Consider the following 24,669-nt stretch of genomic DNA (forward strand, 5'->3'; position numbering starts at 1 on the left):
CCCTCGCAAGGTTGTTGTCAGGATAACACTGGGAAGGGCGAGAGGCGCGTGTGTGGCAGGATTTTCTCCCCAAACCTTCCAGGTGGAAGCGCCTGCCGTACCTGCGCGGCGCCTCCCGGGCGAAAGCGCCCCTCCGCCCGGCTCCTCCTCCCTCCTGGGCGCCGGATGGTGCTCAGTCCCCGGAGCCGCGGCAAAGGAGGAGGAGGAGGCGGAGGCGGGGCCGGCCGGGCGGGGCTTGGCGGCGATTCGGATCGGAGCCCGGGCGGCGGCGGCGGCGGCGGCGGGAGGCTGAGCATGAATCGCTTCAAGGTGTCCAAGTTCCGCCACGCGGAGGCCAGAGTGGCCCGCAAGGAGGTGGGTGCCGGCGCCCCGACGGGAAGGACGACCCCGATCCCCTCCCGGAGAGCAACCCGAGGCGCCCTCCCTGCCCGCCGCCCGCACCTGCCTCCGGGGTGGGGTGGGGGGTGTCTTGGCTCTGCTGCCCCCGATCCCCACCCCCCCCACCCCCGGGACGCCCCGCTCCCCATTGCCCGGGGACGCCCCCCGGGGACTCCCGCTGCCCACCAGCCGGCGCGCGCCACGGCGCCCCCCGGGCACTCCTTCCCCTGCGCAGGGCGGCGGCAGCAGCAGCAGCAGCAGCGGGGGCGCCTTCGGGGTTAACCCCTTAGGAGCCGCGGGCGCCGAAGAGGTGGGGCGCCTTCGGGGCGTCGGCAGCCGCGCTCTGGGCGTGGGTCACAAGACGCGCCTTGCGGCTTCCGCTCTCTCTTCCCCATCCTGTGCAGCTTCTCTCCGGGCTTGCAGCCGGCTTCCTCCTCGCGAGTCAAGGGGGGAAGGTGGCGCCTGCAGAATCGGGGGCGGCGAAGGGGAGGAGCTTGCCTTGGGCTGAAGCCCCGCCTCCTTTCCCCTCCGAATCGGGGATGAGGATGATCGTAGAATAGTAGGGTTGGAAGGGACCCCGGGGCCATCTAGTCCGACCCCCCGCGAAGCAGGAATCTCAGGGAAAGCATCGGTTACAGACGGTGCGCAACCTTTGCTTAAAAACCTCCGAGGACGGAGAGTCTCACAGAGCATGGAATTGTACAGTTGGAAGGGACCACCAGAGTCATCTAGTCCAACCCCCTGCAATGCAATATGGGGGGGGGGGGAAGGAGGAAACCCCCTCAGGAGCTGCTACTTTGCCTGCGATCTGGGGATTGCCGAAGCCTTGCGCCTTCTCTCGTCTGCTTTGGGTGACCCTGGGCACCCTGTTTCCATTTGCCCTCCTGAGTGGAGGGGTGGGGTCTGGATCCTGAGCCTCAGGCCTTGGCCCAGCTAGTCCAGGGTGGGCTCTGAGACAGGCGGCCATCTTGGGCTTCTTTCCCATCCCCTATTGCTCTTAGACAGGAGCTTAGAGCAGGGGTAGGCAACCTCAGGCCCGGGGGCCGGATCCAGCCCAATCACCTTCTCAATCCGGCCTGCAGATGGTCCAGGAATCAGGGTGTTTTTACATGAGTAGAATGTGTCCTTTTATTTAAAATGCATCTCTGGGTTATTTGTGGGGCATAGGAATTTGTTCATTTCCCCCCCCCCCAAAACATAGTCCGGCCCCCACATGCTCTGAGGGACGGTGGACCGGCCCACGGCTGAAAAAGGTTGCTGACCCCTGGCTTAGAGGCTGGAGAAGTCTATGAGAGAAGGCTCAAAGAGCTGCGATTCCCTCTGGTTCCCTTCCAGCTCTACAAAATTCTGTGATTATTTTAATAGCAAGTGGTGTTCCTGCAACAGGGTGCTGAGCCCAGGATCTTCTGCATGCGGAGCAGGTGTCCTCCCACTGGGCTGCGCCCCCTCCTTAAGGGGAAGCATTTTGGGGTGGCCTCCAGGGCACTGCCCACAAAGCAGACAGATGTTTGGGCGCCCAGGAGGCCCCCCAAGTGTCACTTTTTAGTTTGCGCAGAGCGAAGTGGCTGGCTGTGAAGAACACAGGCCTTGGGAGGGAGCACCCTGACAGCCTTGGGGGGGAGCCTGAGCCCCCTGCCCCCTTCAATCCGCCCCCTCTTGCTGGCCTGAGCAGCGACCCTCTTGCATGTGCTGTCTCATGCGGTTCGGATTGTGAGCTCTCTGCAGGGCCTCCTGTGTGGTGGCACCACCAACGTGGCATGGGTGACTTCTCAGACCTAAAGGTCAAAATCGGACGAATGCCTTGAAATTTCAATGATTGCAGGAATTATTATTATTATTAATATAATATAATATTGCAAAACCAGGGAAATGTCAGGCTTTCTGTTGCCTGGGCAACCTCCTCTGCCTGCTGAAAGTGTGAGGACTGCTTTGCTGGTGTGTGTAGCAGAAGTTGCATGAAAGAGCCTATTTTTAAGTGGAATAAAACCAGGCAGCCAACAAGCCTCCCTTTGTGTTGCTGCTGTGCAGTTTTCGAGGGCTGCTGCTGGAGACTGAGCGCAAAAGGGCAGGTGGGCAGAACTGGGGCATGAGGAGAATCCCTGCGCATAATCTCAGTGTCATGTTTTAACCCACTTTTCGTCTTGAAGGAGCCACCCCCCCCCAAGTGTTGCTATGGTGTGGAGCGCACGGTGCCTTCTCAAGCAGCTTCCCACAGGTCTTCCTAGTCCTTTCTTCATAGGAAGGGAGAATTCTGAGAGCTGCAGCTTCTCCCACCACTCAGGTACAGTGATGGGAGAAGCTGTGCTTGCTACATTTCTTCCATGCCAAAGTTTGAGGCTTTGGAATTTGGCCACAGAAGCTGTGCACATGTGAACCTTGACCTGGTTCCCCTCTGGACTAGGAACATATAATGCAAGGCTTTTAGTCCTCCCTGTTGAGCATCTGCCTGGAGCACAATCCACCAGGGAAATGGAGGGAGGGATGTTCTGGCAGCATGTGGGTGGAGGAGGAAGAGGCGCTGGGAACTCCTTTGCCTGGTGGTTTGTCTTCCATGCGGTTTGGGGTGAAGGAGACCACAGGCAGTGGGGAGGGAGGGAGAGAGCCAGGAGATGGGAGGAGAATAATAACAATAACAATAATAATACCCAGCCCATCTGGCTGGGTTTCCCCAGCCACTCTGGGCGGCTTCCAACAAAATACTAAAAATACAAGAAAACATCATACATTAAAAACTTCCCTAAACAGGGATGCCTTCAGATGTCTTCTCAAAGTCAGATAGTTGTTTATTTCCTTGACATCTGATGGGAGGGCGCCACCACCGAGAAGGCCCTCTGCCTGGTTCCCTGTAACTAACTTGGCTTCTCACAGGGAGGGAACCACCAGAAGGCCCTCGGAGCTGGACCTCGGTGTCCGGGCTGAATGATGGGAGTGGAGACGCTCCTTCAGGTACACTGGACCGAGGCTGTTTAGGGCTTTAAAGGTCAGCACCAACACTGTGAATTGTGCTCGGAAACGTATTGGGAGCCAATGAAGGTCTTTCAGGACCGGTGTTATATGGTCTCAGTGGCCACTCCCAGTCTAGCTGCCGCATTGTGGATTAGTTGTAGTTTCCACGTCACCTTCAAAGGTATTCCCACGTAGAGTGCATTGCAGTAATCCAAGCAAGAGATAACTAGAGCATGCACCACTCTGGCGAGACAGTCTGTGGACAGGGAGGGTCTCAGCCTGCGTACTAAATGGAGCTGATAAACAGCTGCCCTGGACACAGAATTAACCTGCACCTCCATGGACAGCTGTGAGTCCAGAATAACCCCCAGGCTGCGCACCTGGTCCTTCAGGGGCACAGTTGCCCCATTCAGGACCAGGGAGTCCCCCAGACCTGTCCACCCCCTGTTCCCCCCCCCAACAGTACTTCTGTCTTGTCAGGATTCAACCTCAATCTGTTAGCCCCCATCCATCCTCCAAGAAAGGGCCGCACACATGTGTTGGCATGTACACGCTGGCTCTCTTCCTGGCTGGGATAAGGACAGAGAATGTCATGGACTGTGCCAGGCGCATGGGGATGTGCAATGCTCTGTTGGGCATGTCCTTTCTGCTTTCGGGTTCCCCACCCCTGCTTCCCTGTGAGGGTGGGTGGGGGGCTGCTTCATCTTTGATTCAGTGTGGGCAGAGGACCCCTCTCTGCCCCCTGGGCTTGGGGTGCAGATGTTTCTCCTCCTCTGACTCTGCAGGAACGAGAGAGGAGACTGCAGAGTCTCTTTCCCTCTCCTTCTCCCAGCTCTTGGTTGGGGGGAGAAGGATGTGCCAAAGCTGCGGGCAGTTCCCTGAGCTGAGCTGTGGGGCAGGGAATGGCTCTCCCCCTCCCTCCCTGCAGCTGTGCCTTCTCTCTCTTCTGTGTTGCAGGCCTGGATTGGAAACCTCCGAGCCGGCTTCCCGGCTGCTTCGGGGAACCACATCAAGGCTGGCAGCCGCTGGATCGCCTTCCACACAGACTCGGCGGGTAAGCTGTGGGCGAGGCCGGGCCCTGCCCTGCCCTGCGGTGGGTGGCTCCGCTACTCTCCGCTTGCACGGTGCACTTCGACCGGGCAGAGAGGTTGCGCCAACCTGTGCAGGCATGACACAGGGCTGGGGAGAAGAGTTGGGAACTGGCACCTGGCAGAAGGGAGAATCCCATTTGCGCGAGGAAGGGAAACTCCTTGGGAGGTCCAGTTGCCAGGAAAGGCGTCCCTAGAATGAAGACGAGGAGGAGTTGGGTGTGGGACCTTGTTTTTCATGCTTCCTGCCGCTGCTGCTGTCAGGGCTTGGGTTTGCCTTCATGCCCTGAAAGGTAAAGGGACCCCTAACCGTTAAGTCCAGTCGCAGACGGCTCTGGGGTTGCGGCGCTCATCTCGCTTTACTGGCCAAGGGAGCCGGCGTACAGCTTCCGGGTCATGTGGCCAGCATGACTAAGCCGCTTCTGGCGAACCAGAGCAGCGCACGGAAACGCCGTTGACCTTCCCACCGGAGCGGTACCTATTTATCTACTTGCACTTTGACGTGCATTCGAACTGCTAGGTTGGCAGGCCCTACCTTCTCCCCAAAGTTCCTGGCTGCACTTCCCGGCTTCTCCAGGCCTTAGAAGAGCAGGGGAGGTCCCTGCCCCCTTTGCCTGAGGGGCTGGGGTTGGAGAACTCTTGTCCCAGGGGGACTCGCCTTGGGCTGGGCACTGTTGTAAGTAAGGCAGGGGTGCGGAACCTCATTTCTGGGGCGCTGAATGCGGCCTTGCCAGCCTCTCATTCTGGAGCTCATGGCACCGCCCTTGCCAGCCCTGCTGTACCCCCAACCAGGGGCGTCGCTAGCCACCGGGCTGCTGGGGGCGGCAAGCCCAGTGGCACCCATGGGGGCGGGGCGTCGCTCCGTGCGCATGACGTCATGACGCATGCGCACGGAACAACGCCTCTGCGTGGGCCAGTTGGCCCGCCCCTCTCCCGCTGCGCTCCGTGAGCAGAGCCGTCCCGGGGAAAGGAGAGGGGTTGGGCCAGCGGGCCTGCCCCTGTCCTTTCGCCCCGGGCTCCGCTCTCTGAGCACAGCGGGCAGGGGGCGGCGCGGCGGCGCGTGGGAGTGGTGAGAGGGGCCGCCGCTTGTCACCCCACGTGCCGCCGTTCGTTCCGTCGCCCCGGGAGCAGCAGCACCGCACACACTGTGCGCCGCTGCTGCTCCCACGGTGACGGAGCGAGCGGCGGTGCGTGGGGGTGACTTGCGGCGGCCCCTCCCACCACTCCCCACGCACCACCGGTCACCCTGGGAGGAGCAGCGCTGCAGGAACGGGGTGCTCGCTCGGCCGAGCGAGCACCCCGTCCGTGCAGCGCTGCTGCTCCCGGGGTGACGGAGGGAGCGGCGGCGCGTGGGAGTGGTGGGAGGGGCCGCCTCAAGTCACCCCCACGCGCCAAAATGTTACGCCCACCTAGGGGCGGTACGAGGGGCAGCCCGCCCCCCCGCCCCCACCCTATGACGCCCCTGCCCCCAACCCCCAAGAACACCACCTTGAATTGAGAAAGTTCCTCTTCCTTGCCTGGGGGCAGGTGTGTAGAAACCTCTGGCTTTTTCTGCGGCCAGAAGTTACACAAAGGTCTTGAGTTGCACCAGTTTCTCTGCCCAGTGCTTTTCCCCCTGGGGGTACGCATACCCCCTAAACATTTTGTGAATCTAAGTTTGGCCTCATTGAGGGGCAGTATTTCAATATGAGTAGGAAAATGAGAGTTCCCCGAAACATTTTTAAAGAAGAAAAGCACTGGCTCTGCCTTCTTTGGCCTCCGGCCTCACCCGCCTCTGGCATGTGGCCCTCAGAAGTCTGTCCTTAAGGGAATGCGGCCCTCTTGCTGAAGAAAGGCTTTCCTTAGCACCACCCGACACCCTGTTACCTTGGGCTGGGTGCCCCTTCCAGGCACCGGCTGTGGGCCTTAGCAGTGGCTGTGCAGAATCCAAAGCTCCCTTCTGGGGCAGGGTCCGCAGTGCCCTTTGTGGGCTCCTTCCGTCACTGGCAGATGCCCGCAAGGGGCTGCCTGCGGTGTTAGAAAATGAGGTGGGCTCGTTTTGCAACTGCTGAGGGTCCCACTGCGACCACATGGAGATGCCACTTAGAGAAGCGTCTGAAATATTTTCCTTGTTCTGTTATGGATTGTTTGATTTGATGCTTTAATGTGTTGTAAACCGCTTTGAGATTTGTTCTTTAAAATACAGAGAAATAAAGAAACAACCGCTAACACCTAGGCTTAAGGTGCCAATTGGCGACTAGATTATATATCTGAGTTTGTATTATTATTATTATTATTATTATTATTATTATTATCATCATCAATTGAATTTATATACCGCCCTATACCTGGGAGTCTCAGGGCGGTTCACAGAAAGAAAATTAAGTGTAAACACAATACATAGCTTTACACTTTTGATACTGTTGTGTTGACACAGATATAGCCAGATGTCTTACGAACAAGACAGGAGTCTTGCTAAGTTGCCTGTAAGTTGCAATGTGCCAAGACAAAGTGTGTGTGTGTGTATTTCTAGAACATCGGGTTGGAGAACTTGCCTATATGGGCACGCCTTGAATCTTCCCGGTTCTGCCCCGTACAATGACTTTGTTTCTGGTGATGGTGGCTGTTTCCTGCAGGACGTTTGTGTAGCTTCTAGCACAGGCTTCCTCAACCTCGGCCCTCCAGGTGTTTTTGGCCTACAACTCCCACGATCCCTAGCTAGCAGGACCAGTGGTCGAGGATGATGGGAATTGTAGTCTCAAAACATTTGGGGGGCCCGAGGTTGAGGAAGCCCGTGCTAGCACCATGCCAAAGGTTATTAGTAAAACCTAAAAAGAACTAAAAGGGAAATTCTGTTTATTGGGGATGCGTTAAAATCCAGTTTACTGCATAGAAGAAACTAGCAATGTTTGTCGCCTCAGCGTCTCCCATTAGGACTGGGGGTGTTCCCTGTTTGAAAATCCTGCCCCCCTCATGTATTGCACCCATCTGCCCCCCCCGGATGTATCTGGCGCTCCCTGTGACTTGTCTCGTTCCTTCCCCTTCCAGGTGTGCTGGGCCTCGTGCCCTTGGAGGGCCAGAAGGGATCCCAGAGGGTCGTTTCGCAGCTGGGCTGCCACTCAGGTGAGCTTGGCATCTGGCAGGGCTGCCTAGGTGGGGTGAGATTAGGAGTAGGCAAGCCACCGGCTTCCTTTCCAGAAACTTCGTTAAATTCACGCCACCATTACAAAACGGAAACGCCAAGGTGCCGTCGGAGATTTACGGCAAACGCAAAAAGTTTACCAAACGTTAACGCTTGCGATGATAAATATATAGTGGATTTGACTTGATTTGATTGCATTTCTGTGCCGCTTCCGTTTCACACGAATCCCAAAGCGGCTGAATAAATAACAGTGACAAAACAAAACATCGTAAGCGCAGCATAAATCATGCGATACAAATGACAAAACATCGGGGAAACAATTAGGATCTGCTATCGGCAAACCAGCAACTAAAAGAACAGGCTGAACGTCACAAATGCAGCGTAAGTCATAGAATTGTGGAGTCGCAGGGCGGGGTCATCTGGTCCAGCCCCCTGCAATGATATAGTAAATTCTGCCAGCGTATAGGCACATGAGATTCATATTTCCTGCCCTGAAATCCCCACCTCCTTGTGGCTCGTGTGTCTCCAGGTTCCGCTTGCTCCCGGCTTCTCCAGTTCCCTCCTTTGAGCCTGGCTGTTGTTTTGAGAAGGTTCAGTCCCAGTTAAGCCCCGGTCAAGGGAGGGGCACAAGCAGGGAAGAGCCTCTCGGTCCCTGCCTGCCTGGGCGCAGGGTGAGCCCTGGTCTCCCGAGGCAGCTGGCACGAGTCTCCCGCTGCCGGCTTGCATCTGCCGCAGGCCTGTGGAAGCGGAAAATGACACAGCGACCTACTTTTCCTGGGCAGGCCAGATGCCTCAGCCAGGCGGCCGATTTCTGTGCCAGGTCCTCTCCTTCCCTCCACCCCCCACCCAACACCACTTGCCCTCGAGATGGAGGTTGTTGTTGTTGTTGTTGTTGTTGTTATCTGTTTATTTATACCCCACCTTTTCCACTGACAGGGAAACGTGTCGGCTTACAGATAAAAATGAGAACAGCTCAAAGCATTGGAATAAAATGTTAAAAAAAAATAAATATTGAGAGAAGTAAAATCATGTGTGTATCTCTGTGGTGCAAGCCTGGGCAGTGTGCCTGGAGATCCTGGGCTGCCCAGGTGACAAGGCCCTGCTCCCGGCTTCACTGATGTGCTCCAAGGGACAGCACAGCAAGACTCTTGGCTGCAGGAGTTGCCGGAAGGAGGTGTAAAGGCCGCCATCCAACCGTCTTAGGGATTCCAGATTTGTGTAGGGTTTACTCCTCTGCCTTTTGTTTTCCCAAACATTTGCCCCATATATTTATTTATCTGTAAATCTATTAAAAGCATGCCAATAATTACAACAAAAGCAGCACGGCACCAGCCCTTTCAGTAAGAGCTGTCAGTTCCCAAAAGCCTGTTGGAACAAGGCGGCTTTTGCCTGCCTGCAGAAGGACAAGGAGGGAGCCAGTCTGGCTTCCCTAGGCAGGGAGTTCCAGCGTTGCCTGGGAGCAGCCACCCAGAAGGCCCTGTCCTGCATCACTACCAGGCATGCCTGGAAGGGGAGGGGGGTGGAGACAAGGGTCTTCCTCAAAGATCTCGCAGCCTGGGCAGATTTGTATGATGGAATATGGTCTTTCAGGTCACTTGGACTTCAGCCATGGAGGGTTTTATAGCATATAAACCAATAGAGTCATACCTTGGTTTTCAAACAGCTTAGTTCTCTAACATTTTGGCTCCCGAACGCCGCAAATCTGGAAGTGACTGTTCCGGTTTGCGAACTATTTTTAGAAGCCGAACATCCGGTGGGGCTTCCACGGCTTCCGATTGGCTGCAGGAGCTTCCAGCAGCCAATCAGGAGCCGCGCTTTGGTTTCCAAACATTTTGGAAGTCGAATGGACTTCTGGAACGGATTCTGTTTGACTTCCAAGGTATGACTGTACTTTGAATTGTGCCTGGAAACAAACCAGTAGCGAGTGCAGCTGTTGCAACAAGGGGGCTATAGGGCAACTATGCTGTTGTTGTTTAGTCGTTGAGTCGTGTCCGCCTCTTCGTGACCCCATGGACCAGAGCACACCAGGCACTCCTATCCACTGCCTCCCGCACTTTGGTCAGACTCATGTTGGTAGCTTCAAGAACACTGTCCAACCATCTCGTCCTCTGTCGTCCCCTTCTCCTTGTGCCCTCAATTTTCCCCAACATCAGGGTCTTTTCCAGGGAGTCTTCTCTTCTCATGAAGTGGCCAAAGTCTTGGAGCCTCAGCTTCAGGATCTGTCCTTCCAGTGAGCACTCAGGGCTGATTTCTTTGAGAATGGATAAGTTTGATCTTCTTGCAGTCCATGGGACCCTCAAGAGTCTCCTCCAGCACCAGAATTCAAAAGCATCAATTCTTCTGCGATCAGTCTTCTTTATGGTCCAGCTCTCACTTCCATACATCACTACTGGGGAAACCAGAGCTTTAACTAAATGGACCTTGGTCGTCAAAGTGATGTCTCTGCTACAGCTATGCTGTAGGGATGCCATATTGCAGAAAGTAAAAAGCAGGGTACCCCAAAAGTTGTTGACAAAGTGCTGCCTTTTGGAAATTAGCCCTTTGAAATCCTTATAATGTCTGGGAAAATCCAGGTGAATGGCAGCCCTATCATATAATAGGGCACCCAAAAAGGTGGGTTTTTTGTTTTTGTTTTTAAAATACCTGTGTTTCTGGTTGTAGCCCTGAGAGTGTGCCTGAAGCTGCTGCCCATTGCCAGCTTCTTGCAGAAGTGGGCCTGAGCTGTGCTCTGCAGATGCAAGATGACTGCCTATCCCTGCAAAATAATGTAAATGGGGCCTCTTCCCCCTCTGCATCCTCCTTGGGAGGGATAAAGAGGCTTGCATACAGCTCATCTCCTTAAATTTCTCCTGCCGTTCTGGCATAAAATGTTGACCTGCATACAGGGAGGTTTTGCCCTCCCACCTCATGTGGCTCTGTCCTGTGTGCCAGTGTGGTCTAGTGGTTAGAGTGTCAGACTTGGGTTCGAATCCCTGTTCAGCCATGAAGCGCAGCTGGGCGACCTTTGACCAGTCGCTGCCTCTCAGCCTGACCTACCTTGCAGGGTTGGGATAAAATGAGTAGCAAGAGAACCACTTATTCCTGCCTTGCGCTCCTTGGAGAAAGTGGCAGGAGGTGCAGTCTCTAATTAAATAAATACTGCGTAGCACGCAGTCTTGAACCTTGTTGTTGCAGGTGACTTTCTTCAATCGACCATTTCAGCTGGGATATTTAGGACCACTTTTAATGGTTCAGAACAAGCTGGCCTCCATTATCAGAGCTCTCTCAGCAAGAGCAGAGTGTCTACTTTCTATCAGTGTGGCTCAAGGCTGAGTTCTTCCCACACAAACGTCCTTGGCGCATTCTCCCCCCCCCCCAATAATTTTTTTATTAATTTTCACATATTGAAACAATTAAAACTTATTTTCGATAACAATAAAAATACATCTTATTTCTAAAAAACATATATAAAAACGTTCTTATTCTTTCTCACTTTGTTTCATGACTTCCTCTAATCCCTCTTTGCTGATTTCATTATAATACATCTTTAGCAGTCTTCCAAATCATTTTAAACATTCTTATTTATAATCCTCTGATTTACATTCTTTTTCTATCATTGTCTAGCTTTACTATCTAATTTCTGATTAATTCCTATTCTAAATACACACCTAAGCCTCAATTTCTTCCACAAACTTTCCTCTTTATCAAATATTACAATATTTTTTAAAACACACTTTAACATTGCTCCAGTCTTGCTCTATCGTCTCCTCCTTCTAGCCTTGGCGCATTCTTAATCCAGTCGGAGGAAACAGATTCTCCCAACGATGTCCTGTCAAACTCTTTTCACATCTCTTCTTCATCTGTAGGGACCGCAGAGTGTGTGCGTCAATCTGTTGACCCACTCCAGAGTCTTAGAAGAAACACAATTTTAAACGGTTCCCCTGGCCTGATTTATCTCCGTTGTCTCCCACCTGTAACAAAGTTTTGCTAAAATGGTATTCCGGAGGATGAACTGTGTGTGGACAAAAAATAATTATATATAAGATTTCTTTATTGTCATTGTACAAATACAATGAGATTGGATGCTTTCCCATTAAAAAGAACACAAAAACAGTACTTGTGCAGCGATTGATATAGCATAGATGTCGAAAATATCTCTTGAAACAGTCCTTCAGCTGGTGAGTAGCACATGCCAGATTTTGAGAGCCCGTTTCCTGAGGGGATGTGAGTAGCACATTATATTATATATATAGTGGCTGGGTTTGTAAATAGTTATTTATTTATTCATTCATTATTTTATTTATTGAATTTATATACCACCTTATACCGTCTCAGGGCGGTTCACAGAATAAAATCAAGATATAAAACCACAAAATACATAACAGAAATAAAAACAACCACCCAATAGCCCCGCCTCCCAAATACATTTTGTGTGTGTTGTTACTCAATGTATTGCATTCATCAGCCTTTGCAAGGTTGCTGACCAACATCTGAAGACCTTTTTCTTACTCTGTACCTAGATATTATTCTGAAAATAGGTAACAATATACCAAGAAGAAGAAGAAGAAACATGATCTCTCTCTCTCTCTCTCTCTCTCTCTCTCTTGCCCAGATGTGGTGACAGATTTTGACTTCTCTCCCTTTGATGAGCAGCTCTTGGCCACATGTTCGTCCGATGAAGTGGTGAGTGCTCAGTGAAGAGGTCCTCCTTTGGCAACCCCCCCCCCCAAGATCCTGCCAGGCTCCATCTGTGACTGGGGGGCTGAGAGTGGAAATGGCCCCCAAGGCCTTTGCCCGGTTGCTGCTGCTTCTGGAGAGGGCTTTGGGGCTGGAGGGGTGGGCACACCTGGGTGCAAGTGGTTGGGGACCACAGTAGGACGCCCACCCCTTCCCCAGAAAAGGAATGCATGGAGTAAGGTGCCAGTAAATACATCCTGAGGTGGTATTATTACCATTTTATTAAATAGAGAGTTCCCTGGGACATACGGTTGGCTGTTAAACCACTCTGGGAATTTTAGCTCCATGATGGGAGTCTCCTAACAACTCCCAGAAACCATAACAAACTAAAGTTCCCAGGGCCGGATTTAGGTTCGGTGAGGCCCTAAGCTACTGAAAGTAACGGGGACCTTTCTATGTCCAGCTCTCCTTTGTCAACAACAAATTGTCGCTGTTTTTTTGTGAATATATGCTATATGGTAATTCATGGGAGCCTACACAACACAAAACACTGTTGCTGTATGTAGGTTTTATTTCATTTGTTATCTTCTATTTTGGAAATGTCCAGGTTTTTCTCCTTTAATTTTTTTGGGGGCCCCCCAAGAGAGTGGGGCCCTAAGCTAGAGCTTGTTTAGCTTATACATAAATCTGGCACTGATTCAAGCCATGACTGTTTAGAGGAGTATTAATACCACTTTATAAGTGAAGACGGGGCATTTGTTTTCTCCATCCCTTGACTGGAGGGGTCTGCTTGGCTTTGCTGTGGTCCCCCCACTTTGCTGGGGGGGGCCCCTCGTGGGTTGGGGTTGATCTTCTCCCAGGGTGACGGACGGACCTTTTCTCCCGGCCTCTCGCTCTGCAGGTGAAGGTGTGGCGCCTCCTGGACTCTGGCCAAGACCTCTCGTCTTCCCCCCACATTGCCCTGGGGCCGGAGGGCCGGCCGGTGGACTTGCTCCTCTTCCACCCCACGGCAGACGGCATCCTGGCCAGTGGGGCCCAGAAGGCAGTGAAGGTTTGGGATGTGGGGCATCGGCAGACTCTGGCAGGTGAGCTCCGCGGTGGGGCACTTTCAGGTTGGGGGTCTTACAAGAAAAAACTGCTCCTTTTCCCCTTATGGGGTACCCAGGAGCCCGTATAGAGTCATTATGGGGTTTCCCTGTCGGTATGAGAAAATAACAGGCCAACCAGAGAATATTGAGAAGCAAAGCAGCTAGTATGCCTGATCTTTATTAAACTGTTGAAACAGGGACCAGGGTCCCCCGCTCACTCCACGCAGGAGGGAGGAGGCACCCAGAACAATGGTGTGCAAGCCAATATATAGACTTTTGAAATTGCCCGCCCTGTGGCTCAAGACCCCCCACCCCCGAAACATCATTCATACACCACAGAAAGAGGTGGTCCCCAGCAGAAATTTTGAGTGTGTTGCTTCTCTCCTGTCCGCCAGGATACCTGATAATGCCTTATTATCTGATTGCTTTTTCTGGGTAGCCTGGCCATTCCTTGGAGATGCTAAATCCTTAGTTCCTGAATCTCTTGCGCATATTGATAACTTTGCTCAGCTTAGCAGATACTTGCCAGACTGTATTTTCCCCATCTCCTTCCTCCTGGCAGAGAAACATTTGATGTCAATTTGGGAGAGTCAAAATGGCTTCAGGATTGTTCTCCTGAACTATTTCAGACACGTGGTTTATATTCTTGCGTATGTGTTTGCCCTGTACATTTATGAACATTGATTTTGTGTGTGTGTGTGTATATATATATACACATACACAGTATATGACCTTAGAATTCCTATAACGGGGCTGGGAAGGGCAGGAGGCCTGCGTTCCCCCCTCTGCCAGGAAGGGCTTGTCTCCATCGGTTGCTTTGCTCCAACTCAGGCTATTTGCCCCTCTAGCCCAAGACTGCCCACCCAAGCTGGCGGTGGTGGCCCTCTGGGGTTGCCTCAGGCCGCCTTTCGCACCCGCTCCCACTGGTCTCTTTCAGCTGAAGAGGGGCACTCTGCACTTCCCAACGAGTCTTCTGCTAAATATTCTGAATTTATTCCGGCTATTCTGTCAGGGATTGCAGGGGGTTGGGCTTGATGACCTTTGGAGTTCCCTTCCAACTCTGTCTGGAAGCAGAATAAAGGTAAAGGCAACTACGAGTGCATGAGTGCATCCTGGCAGGCCAGCTCAGCACTGCCCTTTGCTTCCCTGGCAAAAGGGTGTGTGTGTGTGTGGGGTGTGTGTCACAGTCAGCTCTGGGGCAATTCTCAAGTCGCAGGTGGGGTTAAAATCCCCTTGCGCCCCCACCACTTCCCCTCTCTTTCTCTGAGCTCACAGATGTTGGGGGAAGAGGTCAAGGACAAGCCTTTCCCAACATGTGGAACTACGACTCCCATCATCCTCAGCAAGCCCAGGTTGGGGCTGGTGGGAGTTGTAGTTCCAAAACAGCCGGCAGGGCACCAGGTTGGGGGGGGGGAGAGGAGGGTGCATTTCCGGTGAGATGCTGGGAGGAAGGGGCGGGCGTGTTTGTTGCCCCAGGCCAGGAATGTTGTGCGAACAGGAAACGGGAACCACAAGGAGGCCCTGTTGCCTAGCAGCCCCAACTCTGGGATGGAATTACTGTTCCCGGGTAGCAATTCCTCCTTCCCAGCACAATGCAAAGCCTTGTCCTGTCCTTTCAGCCCTGGGACAGAAAAGGATCCCAGAGGGGGAGATGGCCTCCGACTGGACTAACTGAAACTAGGGTTGCCAGGTCTGCTTCCAAAAAATAGCGGACAACCGGGGTGGGGGGTGGGGGTTAAATTAAATTAAATTATATATTTTCTTGCAAACATTTTAACATGTATTAAAATACCATTTCATCATAAAGCTTTTGAATAAAAAAATGTCCACTATTTTGTGAAAAAAAATAGTGAACATAATGTGAAAAAAGTGGACTGTCCACTCAAATAGTGGACACCTGGCAACCCTAACTGAAACATGCTTCAAATAATAGTAATAGTAGTAGTAGTAGTAGTGGTAATAATAATAATAATAATAATAATAATAATAATAATAATAATAATAATAATTTTATTAAAACAATTCTTTATTGCAAAACAATTTACATATAACATAAACAGAACAACAAAAACACATAAACAGACATAAACACTAACTAACAACATATCATTAACTTCCAATTCACTTTTTACACCTCATTAATGTACACGCACTTCATTATTATTATTTTTTCCGTTATTTATCAAAAGAAATTTTACTTTTATCGTTTCCTTATACTTCACAATTCAATCTAAACCTGTCAGAAGATTTGCGTTCTCATAATACTTTCTAAAGTATTCTTTAAATATTATCCAAGTCTTTGTTGACTTTCTGGTTGAAGTTTTCTCTTATTCTCCCAGTAACTTTTGCGAGTTCTGCATGTCTTCGCTTGCCAGTCAGTTTTTGTGGGGATTAAGACGCCTTTCCAGTTTTTTGCTATCAAAATCCTAGCTGCCGTGGTTGCGTACATAAAAAGGATTCTATGGGTTTTTTGTATTTCAGTGGACACAATACCTAACAGAAAAGCTTCAGGTTTTTTTAAAAAATGAGAATTTAAAGATCAATAATTTATTACTTATACCCCGCCCATCTTGGCTGGGTTTCCTCAGCCACTCTGGGCGACTCCCAACAGAATATTAAAAACAATAAAACATCAAACACCAAAAACTTCCCTAAACTGGGCTGCCTCCCCTTTCCTTCTCCCACCCATCAACTTTCTGCTCTAAATTGTGTGTGCACTTTTGTCCAATCAACGAGCAGCTTGAATCACCTGGATGCCATCTGCCTGCTTGGTCGTTTTATTGATTTGTCTTGTTATTTTGGGGCCGTTTTACATTGTTCCATTCCATTGGTTTGAATGGAACAATTCTTTCCATTTCTGCCCCCAAAGGTGACCAGAGCGTCTCATGATTTAGTTGAGGTTCCTGCACTGCTGGGAGTTGGAGTAGTTGACCTTCAGGGTCCTTTCCAACTCTATGATTCCATGATTCATATAACCACAAAACTATTTTTGTGTGTGTGTGTGGGGGGTCCAAAACTGCAGAGCCCCCTCAACTTCCACTCCTTCCCCCAAGTTCCCTGGCTAAGATTTTGCCTGTTGCTGGAAGGAGGCGGCCGGAGGAGAGGGGAGGGGGCCGTTGAACCTTCCTTGGCAGGGAGCTCCATGACACGAGGGAAGGGAGCCACCAGCGAAAAGGCCCCGCTTCTGCTCTTGGACAGAGGGGGGAACCTGAAACAAGGCCGCCTGATGTGTTGTGGTGTTGATGAGTTTAAGCCAGGGGTCAGCAAACTTTTTCAGCAGGGGGCCAGTCCACTGTTAATTTTTATTAATTTTCTAATTTACATTTTAAACTATTCCTTTAATATTTAAAGCAGTGTTTTTCAACCACTGTTCCGCGGCACACTAGTGCAGTGTTTTTCAACCACTGTTCCGCGGCACACTAGTGTGCCGCAAGATGTTGCCTGGTGTGCCGTGGGAAAAATTGAAAAATTCAAGAGAATTACTTTATATATAGTCAATATAGGCACAGAGTTAAATTTTTTTAACATTTTCTAATGGTGGTGTGCCTCGTGATTTTTTTCATGAAACAAGTGTGCCTTTGCCCAAAAAAGGTTGAAAAACACTGATTTAAAGTATCCTTCTTCTCCTTCCGTGGTTCAATTTGCATACCAAACATCCTTGCATATTTTACATAATCCACATCATTCAGTATTCCAGTATGACATTCATCAAAACTTAAGGCTGCCAGTGTCTTCCAATATACACCATTTTCACTCATATATTTGACAGATGTTTTCCAATCTTCTCTAAACATATGTTCTTTTTTGTTCTCTTATTCTATATGTTAAATCTGAAGGCACCTGACATCTGAAGGCAGCCCTGAGTGTTTAGGGGAGTTTTTAATGCCTGGTGTTTTAATGTATCTTTTGTTGGAAGCCGCCCACGTCCTTACTCCAGAGTAGGCTGACAGCAGTCGGGGAGGGCAGTGATGGTCTGTCTCTTCCTCAGCCTCCTGGAAGCATCATCTCAGGTGCAGGTCGCATTACCCTTTGCTGCCCCGTTATTCTGCCCGCTCTCAGGCCGGGCGATCAGGTTGCTCCATGAGTGGCGCCTGCCAAGAACTTTATCTCATCTCTTCTCTTTCCCTGCAGAGCTGGAGCCTCACGACGACCAGCTCCAGAGTTTGGCTTGGAAACCTGATGGCTGCCTGCTGGCCACTTCCTGCAAGGTGCGTAGCAGGCCAGGTGCTCTGGCTCAAGGGTGTGAACCTTGCTTGTGTGTGAAGCTGCCCCTCAGGTCAGCGGGTGGCGGCCAAGTGATCCTCCTCGGGCTCCGGCCTCTGCGCCGCGACCCACTTTGCTCTTGCTGTGACGCCAGGGGTGCTGCAGCCAGCAAAAGGGACTCCGCTGCTGCCACAGATCTCTGTGCTGTTCTGCGCCCTCTTTGCTCCTGCCCTATAGAGCGTGGCACAGGGGGAGACCCCACTCAGCCATGCAGCTCCCTGGGGGACTCTGGGCCAAGTCACCGTCTCTCAGCTGAGCCTACCTTGCAGGGCTGTTGTGAGGAGGACCTGGGGAGGGCGAGGAGGAGCACATCCACCGCCTTGAGGAAGAGGTGGGCTATAAATTTAGTAAATAAACAAGCAGTATCATGCCACTTTAGGCAACCATGGCTCCCCCCCACCAAGAATCCTGGGAACTGTAGTTTTTTAAAGGACCTGAGAGTTTTTAGGAAACTCCTGTTCCCCTCACATGAGTCAACAGTGTGATGCAGCAGCTAAAAAAGCCAATGCAATTCTGGGCTGCATCAATAGGAGTATAGCGTCTAGATCAAGGGAAGTAATAGTACAACTGTATTCCGCTCTGGTCAGACCTCACCTGGAATACTGTGTCCAGTTCTGGGCACCACAATTCAAGAAGGATACTGACAAGCTGGAAGGTGTCCAGAGGAGGGCAACCAAAATGGTCCAAGGCCTGGAAATGATGCCTTATGAGGAACGGCTTAGGGAGCTGGGTATGTTTAGCCTGGAGAAGAGAAGGTTGAGGGGTGATATGATAGCCATGTTCAAATATATAAAAGGATGTCCTCTAGAGGAGGGAGAAAGGTTGTTTTCTGCTGCTCCAGGGAAGCGGACACGGGGCAATGGATTCAAACTACAAGAAAGGAGATTCCACCTAAACATTAGGAAGAACTTCCTGACAATAAGAGCTGTTCGACAGTGGGATTTGCTACCAAGGAGTGTGGTGGAGTCTCCTTCTTTGGAGGTCTTGAAGCGGAGGCTTGACAGCCATCTGTCAGGAATGCTTTGCTGGTGTTTCCTGCTTGGCGGGGGGTTGGACTGGATGGCCCTTGGGGTCTCGTCCAACTCTAGGATTCTAGGATTCTCACAGAGCTACCATTCCCAGAGTTCCCTGGGAAGAGGGATTGGTGGTTAAACCAGCCTGAGAATCGTAGCTCTGCGAGGGGAACAGGGGTCTCCTGACAACTCTCAGCACCCTTAAGAGACTACAGTTCCCAGGATTCTTTGGGGGGAGCCAGAACTGCTTAAGGTTTCACTGGCCTATGCCACAAGTGAACACTGGGTGGCGCAACACACACGCACATAATGCGGCTCCCAAGGACTAATGCTTGGTGCAAAAAGGCGCATTGAAAAGCCTGTGGCAGAAGCTGAGCTGCAGGTCAGGATGGTCTCCTGAACCCGAGGCAGAGTTCTCGCGGGGCTGTTTCTGGAGATGCTCAGCTGCAATTTGGCCTCTGGTTTCTCTCAGCTTGGAAACAAATCAAAGAGCACCTCCTCAAATGTCTTTATTTCATAAAATCTATGCGGCGCTTGATCCTAAAACATAACAAACCCAAAGCGGTTTGCAAAAAGATGAAATCGAGAAAAATCCGCAGCCGTGCTTTAGAACATATGAAAAGTTAAAAAGACGAAAGCCGATTAAAATTCGCCTCAACTTTCTAAGGATCCAGCGTTGCAGGGGGTGGGGCTGTTCTGTGATCTGGGTAGGCTTGCAGACAATACTGTTTTTAGCAGGCACCGAAAAGAGTGCAGTGAAGGCCCGTGCTTGATATCAATAGGCAGGGAGTTCCAAAGTGTAGATGCTGCCACATGGAACGACTTGGTTCTTACAAAGGTGCCACCTGTACTAGACTCATGCCCATTCCACCACCTGGAGGGGGCGCATGTAGACTAAGGGGATCTTGTGGATAAACTGGTCCCAAGTTCTTAAAAGCTTTATCTACTAATAGCAAGACGCATGAACCACTTCGGCAAGCATTGTGGTATCTGCTAGCATAGAAACCATTGCCTAGGAAGCTCAGCAACCTTTGCAGGTGTGTTTAGGAATGCTTAACCCGAATCAGTCTTGCAGATGAGCAAAGGGACCATGTCTAGTTTTACTTATGGTTCTGGTTTTTCTGGCGTTTTGGGGGCTTGTGCCTCTGTAGACCGACAAGCATCGAGGGCTGGGCACTGTCGCAAACCAGAATTAAGCCAGAGAATGCATTTCAGAGCATTCATGCAAGCAGAGATTCCTAAGCCAGCTTCAAACCATGGTTTCACATTCTGGTCTGCTGGTAGTCAGCTGACCAGAGTTGATTAGGGTTGCCATATTCCTGACACCTGCAAAATTGGAGAACTTTTTAAAGGAAACTACCAAAATTGTTAAGCTTTTTTTTGGGGGGGGGGGAACAAACAAACCCAAATTGTTCAGCTTTTTTTTGGAAACCTAACCCCAAAATGCAGGACTTGGGTGGCGCTGTGGTTAAACCACAGAGCCTAGGGCTTGCCAATTGGAAGGTCGGCGGTTCGAATCCCCGCGACGGGGTGAGCTCCTGTTGCTCGGTCCCAGCTCCTGCCAACCTAGCAGTTCGAAAGCACGTCAGAGTGCAAGTAGATAAATAGGTACTGCTCTGACGGGAAGGTAAACGGCGTTTCCGTGCGCTGCTCTGGTTTGCCAGAAGTGGCTTAGTCATGCTGGCCACATGACCCGGAAGCTGTGCGCCGGCTCCCTCGGCCAGTAAAGCGAGATGAGTGCCGCAACCCCAGAGTCGTCAGCAACCTGACCTAATGGTCAGGGGTCCCTTTACCTTTAATCCCAAAATAGTGATTTTAAGCTTTTTGAGCTGTTTCTACTGCGTTTTCCATCGCATTGCCATACATCCAGGTTTTCCTTGACATTTTATCGATTCAACAAAATCCCCCCCGATGCCGTTTTTGCACCCCAAAACCAGGTCATGCCAGGAATTTTCCTGACGTATGGCAAGCCTATAGTTGAAAAATTCATAAGTCGAAAAAAGCGATTTCCCCATAGGAATGCATTGGAAACGAAAAATTCGGAAAAATTCGTAAGTCAAGTAAGCCGCATCTAAAATTCGTAAGTCGAGTAAAACCCATCTAAAACTGCCAACAGATGTCTTTCGGATGTCGAAAAATTCGTAGGCCTGCGGGCACTTCTTTTCATTCGTAAGTCGAAAAATTCGTATGTCGAGTAATTCGTAAGTCGAGGGACCACTGTAGTTCTATACATAGTGCCTGACTAAATTGAAAATAGGCTGCTGCGTTTGTGGCAAACACCTGACCCCTCGTGACCTTCCTTTCTTTCTCTGTCCTCAGGATAAAAAGCTGCGGATCTTTGACCCACGTGCCAAACCTACGGCTTGCCAGGTATCTGGGCCTCTTTGTCTGGGGGGCAGGGTGGGGTTTGCAAGAGGGCACTGCCAAGGCTGGGTTTTGCGGAGACACCCTGCCTAAAGCTGGTTGTTCTTCCTCCAGAGCAACTTCCTTGGGTGTCAGGATCCCAGGATTCCTGCCCCTCTTAACAGCTCACAGCGTCAACTTGAGAAAATGCCAGGCGGCTGGTATGTTATCTGGCATTGCGCTAGTGAGAGCCACAGTGGCGGTGAGGCCAGCCCAGCCTTTGCCAACCAGGTGCCCTCCAAATGTTTTGGGCCCCGGCTCCATCGGCATCGTGTCATGTGTGGAGGCACCCACCCTGAGCCCTCAAATGCCCCTTATTGCTTTGACCAAGCTCCGGGAGGGAAGCCCTTGATGCAGCGCGGAGTTAAACTGTGGAACTCACCACCGCAGGAGGCAAGGATGCCCACCAACTTGGCTTTAAAAAACACTACAGAAATTCATGGATCCCCTCTTTCCATTAGGAGGGGCCCTAATTTCACAGGCGCAGGACTGCCCAAAGGGCAGGCGGCAAGGCTGGTGCCAGGCCAGCTACAGGAAGGGCTGGTGCTCCTGGTGGCTGCCAGCCTGGGCCAGTTCCTCAGAGTCAAGTGGCAAAACACTTCCTCTCCTGCAACACGCCAGCCTCCAGTTGGAGGGGCCGGAGTCCATGTCTGGATGCCCACGTAGAAAACAAAACACATTTTATTGTTTTAGTCTGTGTAGGAAAGCAGCGTCTTAGCAAGAGGTGCATGGCCTGTGCTCCTCCCAGCTGTTCAACTTTCCCTTTTAAAACAATCTGCTGCCCTTTGCGGCTCTCTGTAATCCTGGAAAGGGGCCGTCTTGGTGAAGACTTTGCCCCCCGCCTGGTTTTCCTGTGCGTCTCAGCGAGTCCTCCTGGCTTGGACTCGCACTGGCGGCTGCTGCTGGTGTTTTGCTTCTGTGCCCCCTTCTCCTGTGACCATGCCCAAAAAACCATCACCCCTGCACCTTGGGGGGCTGCCCCCAGAGCCAGCGGTGTCTGCTCCGCTCTGCATCTCTCTTACCTGGTGTGGCTCCTGGGAAGATGGAGGAGGAGGAGGAGGAAGAAGAAGAGGAAGAGCTCCCTCCTTCTGCCCACCCCTTCCCCTCTGCGTGGGAGCCAGCTGTGCGCACCTCTCATGCTCCAGATCCAGCTGTGGGGTTGTGTTTGGGGGGGCGGGAGGCTCTGGGGCGGGGGCGTTCATTCTCCCTCTCCCAACCCCCCACTTCCCTCCCGCAGAGGTCACCTCGGGGGTACCTGGCTCCCACCCTCGGCAGCCAAGTGTCTTTCCCGCTTGGTGAGAATTCCTCAGCCTTCCCTCTTCCCAGGAAGGCCGTGGGAAGCTCTGGAAGGGAGCTGGCCTAGGTTTGGGGAAGGCCTATTTATAGCAGCGTGCGGCCGGCGCTCTCAGGCTCCTGCTCCCCAGCGGAGCAGAAGGGGGGGCGGCCTCAGGGCTTCCGCTTCTCTTCCCACCCTCCCCACCCCCTCCAAATCTCCAAATCGCTGCTGCTCCTCCGTACCAAAATGCTGCACCGAGGAAGAAGCCGTGGGGAGGCTGAGCAGGGAGAAAGATGGGGGCCGAAGGCAATGGGGTCCTTGCAGGAGCTGGGCCAAGCACACCCTCCGGCTCCCCGTCCCTTGGCCCCCTGCGGGGGAAAGTGTCAGGGTGCCCCAACAGCGCTGCTTGTGCAGCTGCTGGCAGAGGGGATCGGGGCCTTTGCGTTGCAACCGGGACCCCTGCTGGGATGGCACCACTGCAGAAACTGTTGTGGAAGTGGCACCTGTGGAACTGTAAAGCCCACTATTGACTTGGGGGGGGGGTGCAGCCAGTCCTGGAAGAGCCACAGAGAGCAGCAGGGGCCCGGTCTCTGCTTCTGGGGCCCTCGGGAGCCCAGTGGGGCCCCTGGCCCAGCTGTGGAAGGAGAGAAACAGATCCCTGTTCCTCTGCTCTGTGAGTCTTGCACTTGGCCATGTGGGCTGCCCACTGGGTTCAAGAGGCTGTGTTGTGTGTGTGTGTGTGTGTGTGTGAGAGAGAGAGAGAGAGAGAGAGAGAGTGACGCACACACTGAGTTGTTACTTGTGGAGGTGGAGGAATCTGTGTCTGGAAGGAGGCGGAGGAAGTGAGCAAAAGTCTGGGAAGGAGATTCTGGCACAACGTCTTGCTTATAGGGCAGCTTTTGAAGTTCTCCGAGAGGCTGTGACCCAGAGCTGCAGGCTGCGGCTTTGGTGTGTTTGTGTGTGTGTAAGGCAATTGTTTCCCCCCCTTGCCAGTGCTGATGTGGCTGAATGCTCCCTCCCTACACTTTGCCTCCTCGCTTTCTGCAGCTGCCTTTGAACGGCTGCGCCCTCTCCTTGGAAATCTGAAGGGGCTGCGGGGGGGGGGGGCTTCCTGCTGCTGAGATGTGTGAACTGGGCTTTGCAGGGATTTCGCTGAACCATGACTCCCAGGAACCCTATCAACTCGCCATGTTGAGGGGAACTGGCCAGGTGGAGCCCCACAACATCTGGGGGTCTCGTGCCAAGGCCAGTTCCACTCTGCGGCCTGGTCTGGATATGAATCCGGGCACCGAGAAGGGACTGAACATGCAACCCCCCCGGTCTTAGTTTCCTGCATGCTCAACGTTCTTGCTGGGCTATGGTTTCCTGGGCCTGCAAAGGCATGAGTTGGGGGCCCAAGTAGACCCGGATGCCTCCCTTGTGTGACCCTCCATGGGCAGAGATCTTTTTTTTTGATAGGGTTGTTACTATTATTATTATTATTATTATTATTATTATTATTATTATTATTATTTCAAGATCAGGAGACTGTACGGTCACCCTGACTGTACTCATTCCATCCCAATGGCACAATTCTATAAATTACAATACAGTGGAACCTTGGTTTTCGAGCGTCTTGGAAGCCGTATGATTTGGAACCCAAACAACGAAAACCTGGAAGTGATTGTTTCCATTTTTGAATGGAAAAGTGCTTCTCCGTTTTCTCCATTGAAATTGCCGGCCGCCCATTGCGCCTCGGTTGTCTAATGTTTCGGAAGTCGAACTGTCCTCCGGAACGGATTATGTTCGACAACCGAGGTTCCGCTGTACAAGAACCAGTACGTATGTTAAGAACCACCCATGATATCCGTGTTCTCTGCTGTTGAGGAGGGTCCTTGAAGGTCTTGCAACAAAGGACATGTGAAAATAGAAAGTTTAAAACCCAATCTCATCAGAGAGTCCTTTCCATTTGTTGGGTGAAATAAATAAGGCTGCAGAAGCCGTTGATTAGAAGTGGCCTCCTTATTACACCCACCCTCTTCCCTGTTATTCTTAATGCCAGCAAACATCACCTGAATTCCTTCCTGGATTATACTTTTGGGGGTTTTCCAAACAAACCATCAGTGTATCTTCTGGCCAGGCTATACCTTTGCTTCTGTGTAAGAGAAACCTTCGGCTTGACCAGTCTTTCATCCAAAAGGACCGTGCAGATTAAGACCAGCCTTGTGCTTGCCTCCCTTTTCAACTGTGGGGCAATGAGATTGAGATTCCTGCATGGCAGGGGGTTGGACTAGATGACCCCTGGGGGTCCCTTCCAACTCTACCATGCTGTGATCTTCTTGCCCTTCTCATTGTCACTGCAAGCAAAGTAGAGGAAGGCTCAGAGTTCCACAGACTGACGCTTCCTTGTCTTCCGACCTGAGCTTTGAAAGTGGAGCTTGGCTAAATGTCAATGTGC

General features: G+C 51.7%; 1 protein-coding gene across 1 annotated transcript in view; it reads left to right on the plus strand.

Annotated features, from left to right (window-relative positions):
* Positions 1-218: 218 nt before the first annotated feature.
* LOC117056456 (coronin-7-like) overlaps positions 219-24,669 on the plus strand; it is a 98,074-nt gene continuing 73,623 nt past the window's right edge. The window contains exons 1-7 of the mRNA XM_033166835.1: positions 219-354; positions 4,282-4,378; positions 7,440-7,514; positions 12,125-12,195; positions 13,091-13,274; positions 17,409-17,485; positions 20,873-20,923. Of these exons, the coding sequence (XP_033022726.1) occupies positions 295-354; positions 4,282-4,378; positions 7,440-7,514; positions 12,125-12,195; positions 13,091-13,274; positions 17,409-17,485; positions 20,873-20,923 (615 nt within the window). The 5' untranslated portion in view covers positions 219-294. The remainder of the gene's footprint in view (positions 355-4,281; positions 4,379-7,439; positions 7,515-12,124; positions 12,196-13,090; positions 13,275-17,408; positions 17,486-20,872; positions 20,924-24,669) is intronic.

Source organism: Lacerta agilis, chromosome 13, assembly GCF_009819535.1.
Source record: "Lacerta agilis isolate rLacAgi1 chromosome 13, rLacAgi1.pri, whole genome shotgun sequence".
In the NCBI taxonomy this organism is placed as follows: Eukaryota; Metazoa; Chordata; class Lepidosauria; order Squamata; family Lacertidae; genus Lacerta; species Lacerta agilis.